This window comes from Fulmarus glacialis, unplaced genomic scaffold (genome assembly GCF_000690835.1).
Source record: "Fulmarus glacialis isolate BGI_N327 unplaced genomic scaffold, ASM69083v1 scaffold20291, whole genome shotgun sequence".
Classification (NCBI taxonomy): domain Eukaryota; kingdom Metazoa; phylum Chordata; class Aves; order Procellariiformes; family Procellariidae; genus Fulmarus; species Fulmarus glacialis.
Genome location: NW_009193647.1, coordinates 1,090 through 6,390, shown reverse-complemented (window position 1 = coordinate 6,390; position 5,301 = coordinate 1,090). Strand labels below are relative to the sequence as shown.

The 5,301-nt window shown below is 57.9% G+C and overlaps 1 protein-coding gene across 1 annotated transcript; it reads right to left on the bottom strand.

Moving 5' to 3' along the window:
- Positions 1-784: 784 nt before the first annotated feature.
- TMCC2 (transmembrane and coiled-coil domain family 2) lies at positions 785-3,159 on the bottom strand (the record flags this gene model as incomplete). Its single annotated transcript, XM_009587531.1, is given in 5 exon segments — positions 785-1,174; positions 1,177-1,204; positions 1,797-1,932; positions 2,227-2,414; positions 2,416-3,159. Coding segments are annotated over 5 exon segments (1,368 nt in total), but the record flags the coding sequence as incomplete, so codon positions are not given.
- Positions 3,160-5,301: the final 2,142 nt, after the last annotated feature.

The following is a 5,301-nucleotide window of genomic DNA, read 5'->3' as shown; positions in this document are numbered from 1 at the left end:
CCCCCGCTCTACCAGCTTTGATTCACAAATGGAAACAGAGTCTTGAATTAAATTAAAAACCGCACACACACGCGCACACACACACGACACGGTGCAAAGGCTGTAAAACTCAGAGGCGTGATGCTGGAAAGTCCAGGTGTCCCTGAAGAGATCAGATCAACTAAAGCCAAAGGAGGGGGAATTAAATAAATGAAGGGAAACCAGCGGAGGGGATCTCGCTTCTGCCGGTGCTGTCTCCAGCATCGGGTCCCCTATGTCTGCCCAGGCCCCCGTGGGGACACAGGGACAATGTCACAGCCCCATGCTGTCCTGGCTGGGCTGTGGTGGGGTTGGGAGAGGCTGGTGGGACGTGCATGTCCTGCTGCATTTGCCTTGGACCTGCTTTCTCCTTTGCCACGTGCTTTGCTTTCGCTCCATCCCAGGACTGAGCTTTTTGCCATCTTGATTGTCAAGGACGAAAGGGAAAACAGCCCCGCCTCACCCCTCTCCTCTCTCTGCAGAAAGTTGTCCCGGAGCCGGGTTTGATCCAGCTCAATCCTTCCCACCAACAGAAGATCCCTGCAGAAGACCTCCTTCCCACGGACTTTCAGAACAAAATGACATTTAAAAAACAACCCCAAAACCCTAGAAAAACCCAGCGCCCCCTAAATTACCAGTTTCTTCCAAAACTCCTCCTTGTTCCTCATCCCGCCCTCCCCAAACATCCCAGAGGACTGACGGATCCCGGCTCCGACACACTGCTCTCCGAGCGATCGCCGCCGGCTGCAGCCAGGATGGAGGGCCGGGAAAGCATGAACCGAGCATGTGAAGAAACAACCCGAAGGCTTTGGACCACCGTCCCCCCGGCCCTCTCCTCTGTGGGAAATGGAAAGCCCCCAGGGCCTCAGCGCCCAGGCTGCGGATCAGCTGGGGAGCAGGATGTGCTCCAGAAAGTAGGTGATGGAGTCCCAGTGCTTCCAGAGGAAGAAGAGGAAGAGGACGAGCAGGGCGGTGCTGAGGATGCGCATGCGGGTCTTCATGAGCGGGGTGATGAAGTTGGCGATGGTGGAGACGAAGACAAGCAGCACGGCCATCAGGGCCAGGATGACGTTGATGAACTTGCCCAGCAGCGCCCGGGCGTTGGCGTTCTCCACCCCTTCCAGCTGCACCACTTGCTGCTGCTGCTGCTGCAGTGCACCCTCGTCAGGCAGGCCTCCACCGCCTCCTGCGAGGGACAGCACATCAGGGCCAGCCAGCAGCTCCAGGGATGCCCCACGAGGGCTTTCGGTACTTGCCCCGTGCTCTGAGACCTTGCTGCTGGAAAGTTTTGCTTGCACAGCTCCAATGGGTGCATGACCTTGTGACAGTGACCATCCCAGCTGGAAAGGGGTTTCCCTCTGCAAACCCTTGGCCCACGCGATGTGCAAGGAATGCCCCGTCCCGCTCTGCCTGCGCCGGGGAAGGTCTCGGTGCCAGGAGTACCTACTGCAGCAGGAGAGATGACCCAAACTGGGACAGCAGGGACTGTGGGTTGGCCCACGCGTGGCTCGGAACAGCCCAGTGCTGCAGCCATCCACCCTGCCTGAAGCACCCGGGGACTTCAGCACAGTGGGGACTCGCTGGGGCACAGACACGGACTTTTGGGGACATGGCTTAGTTACCTGCTTCTTGCTGTGACAGCATCACAGTGAGGACCTCATCTGGAGGGTGCTAGAAAAAGGGAACCCCCTTGCCCACCCTCTTTCCCAGCCCAGGGTCCCTCCCTTGCCCCGTGGATGGAGGGTGCAGCGGGGGGCTCAGCCCTCACACTCCCCTACCTGGATGTCCCGTGCCCTCTCGTAGGACTGGTAGGCCCCCTTCTCCTCCATGCTGGCCAGCTCCTGCTTCAGGTTGGTCATTTCGTTCTGGTGCAGCTCGGTGAGGTCGTTCAGCTGCTCCTCCAGGCGCTCATACCTGCGCACGGGGGGTGGAGGGGCACTGGGGCGGGCAGGTCCCCCCGTGGACCCCCTGCCCTCCTTCCCCCAACACTGGGGAAACCGCCCAGCCCCTCCGACCCACCCCGCTCCTGGCTGTAGCTGGTTAGGGCTGCCGAAGGGAAAGCATTGCATGATCCTCCACGGGAGTGCCGGGGGTCTGGCAGCGAGGAGGGCAGCGGAGACTGCAGCTCCCCACGTCCCTGGCATGCAGGGCTTAGCTGGACAAGCCCAGGATGGTGGCCTCGTGGTCCCCAAAGAGGCACCCTGGCACCCTACCATCCCTCGCTCTTCTTGCAAGCACTGTGTCATGTAGGTGTAATCCCGCTGCAGCTGGGCCTTGAGGTCCTCCATGGAGTCCTCCAGGTGTGACTGGCTGTCCTTGATCTCCCGGAGCTCCTCCAGGATGGTGTCGAAGTTATTGGGGTGGGTGGTCAGGGGGTTGGGCCTGTAAGCCGCCGGGTCCTGCCCCTGAGTTGCTGCCAGCAGCCGAGCCGGAGGTGGCACTGGAGCACTCGTCGTCGCTGCCGTACTTGGGGCTGGAGACCAGGGTGGCACTGCCGCTGAGAGCCCGCGAAGCCTCCTCCGGGTGCCCGTCATCCAGCGTGTCCTTCAGGTGGGCAATGTTGTCCGCGCTGCCGAACTTGTTCCGGATAAGGCTGGCGAACTCCCGGGGCTTGGAAACCACGGCGGTGTGGGTGGCCTGGGACAGACCCGAGAGCCCTCCCTTGACGCCCTCCACCACGCCGCCGCCGAAGCCGCTGATGCTGGAGCGAACGTTGGCGCCCACGTCCTTGAGACCCTGGTGCATGTCCCGAAAGACATCCTTGGGCTGCCGGGAAGGGCCGTTCTGCTCGATCTCCTTCAGCTTCTTGTGGTAGTGCTCCAGCTTCTTGTGCAGCTGCGCGATGGTCTGCGCCGACTTCTGGTTCTTCTTCTCAAAAACCTGCTTGATGCGGGAGGCTTGCTGCTTGTCCGCGTTGTTGGCCAGCTTCAGGTACTCGGCCACGTTGTCATCCCGAGCCTCCTGCTCGATCTTGATCTGCTCGGTGATCTTGAGGATCTTCTGGTGCAGGTGCTCGATGGCAGCTTTCGTCCTGTGAGGGTCAGGGGTGCCATCGGGGACATCCAGGCAGATGGTGCCGTCGGCGTCGCTGTGCCCGGCGGTGGAGGGCAGGCTGAGCGCGGTCACATCCCCCTTGTCCAGCTGCGAGCAAAGAGAGAGGAGGGCGATGCTCAACGGAGGGAGCAAACGCCCAGGCAGCCCCCGGGGAGGGGGCAAGAGAGGAACGGGGTGGGGGGGCAGAGGAGGGAGAGGGAGGCAAGAGCCGGGCAGGAGAATAGTTAACCAGAGCAATAGTGAGAAGTTGGGTTTTTTCCAGCTGGTTAAGCATTTCCCAGCCATACCACTACTGCTGGCATCCCAGGAATAAGCGAGTCAGAGGGCGCAGCAACAAAATAATTAGGGTTTCGGGGCTGGTTTTGGCCAATTGCTTTCAGCAAGGAGCATCCGCTGCCGGGAGCTCGGCTCTGACTTTCTGCCCTCGCTCCGTGCAGAGATGGGCACCGGCGTTTCTGGGCTGCTGGACACCCAGCGCCAGCCAGGGAAAAAGGAGCGAGGAGCTAAAACTGGAACCCAGGATCAAATCTCCCACCAAACCAGCAGCGAGAGCAGGGATTGAGCAACCCGGAGGTATTTTAGTCTCGTTTTCAGACTTTGGCTTTTAGCCTAGATGCACACAGAGTTTTTCAGCTGGAGAGAAACTCTGCCGTAAGCCCAATTTGCGAGTTACTCAGGAGCAGCTCCTGATCCCCAGAGAGCAGCTGGCTGCAGGTGCAGGGACTCCTTTGCTTTCTTTTCCAACATTTCTCACCTGGCAATGCCAGCCCCCTCTGCAAACACAAGCTGCCACCTAGAAAGTTCGGACACATGCTGATTTCCATTTTACAGATGGAAAAATTGGAGCAGTGGGAGAGGAAATCACTTGCCTGAGGCCACACTTAAAATCACTGACAGAGCCTGGACTGCAACCCAGGGTCCTGCCTCGCGCTCTCCAAGCCAGGCACGCTGCTTTGCCGCTTGAAAAAAATCACTAAATCTTTCCAGTTGCTGGGTTTTATATGCAGATTCTTATGCAAATATCAGTGGTTGTATAAATGGCTCCTGGCTTCTAATTAAGAGCTGCTTGAAAGTTAAATACTGTTGGCAGACCTAAATAATTTCTAATTTCCATCACACTTTCCCCGAATGACCCTTTAATAGGGATAATGCTGCGAGATCATTACTTAGGAGTGTGTTATCACCAGGAAATGCCTTGCGCGGGAGGGAGGAATGTTCTCAAGATGCTGCTTATAAACACTCCCGTCTGCAGCAGGTCTCGCGTGGGGCTTGGAAAACCAGGGGCAAGCGCTGCCCTCCTGTTATTTACTTGCATCTCCTCTTTCTCCGGCGCTGCTGTCCTGCCGGGAGCCCGTGGGTGTTGGTGCGGGGGTCTCCTTGCGGGGGTCTCAGCCTCCTTGGGAGGCAAAAGCAGACAACCCCAAGCTCAGTGGGAGCATCCCTCAGCCCCCTCCCCAAGGCTTTCCTTCTCTCCCCATTGCAGCAGCACCACTGTAAGATGGGGCAGGGGCTGGAGGATGGGAGCAAAGGGGAAACCCAGCAGCCCCCAGGCAGATGCGGGGCAGAGCTGGGAGCTGGATCAGCACTTTTTTTTTTTTTTTTTTTAAAAAAATAATGCCCAACAAACCGTCGAGTTTGCAGACCCCACTGCCAGGCTGTTCTTAGCCGCTCAGCCAGGCTGGGCCCTCCAGCCGCCCTGCGAAGGGTTTCACTTTGGTTTCTTATCGAGGGGCAGAAATTAGAAGCAGCAGGAAACAGACTTTTTGCCCGATGCCCAATTCTCTGAACCGTAAGGGACAAACCAGCCATGGAAAAGGAAAAAGCAGCCCCGGAGATGTCAAAATGGGAAACCCCAACTGGGCCAGTGAAGGGAAGAAGTTGCTCAAAGTTTGTTTCCAAAGAGGGAAAGGTTTGGGAATCACCGAAACCTTTCCCCTGCAATGCCAATCTTTTGGATTTATTCGTGGGAGTCTATTTGGGAGCGCAGGGGAAGGGAGGGCAGGATGGGTGGCAAACGCACGGACCCAACGCCACCCATCCCTGCTGACATGGCCGGGGTGAAATCCTTTCCCCAAGCCCTGCTCTCTCTCAGACACAGGGCACATCATATGAGAGCCACATCAGGTTATTGCTTTGAAAACAACAACCAAAAAAAGACAATACCGATCTCTGCAGTATTAACAGACAGTGCCTGCTAAATCCCAGCAAGCCTAAATGACAGTGCAGCGG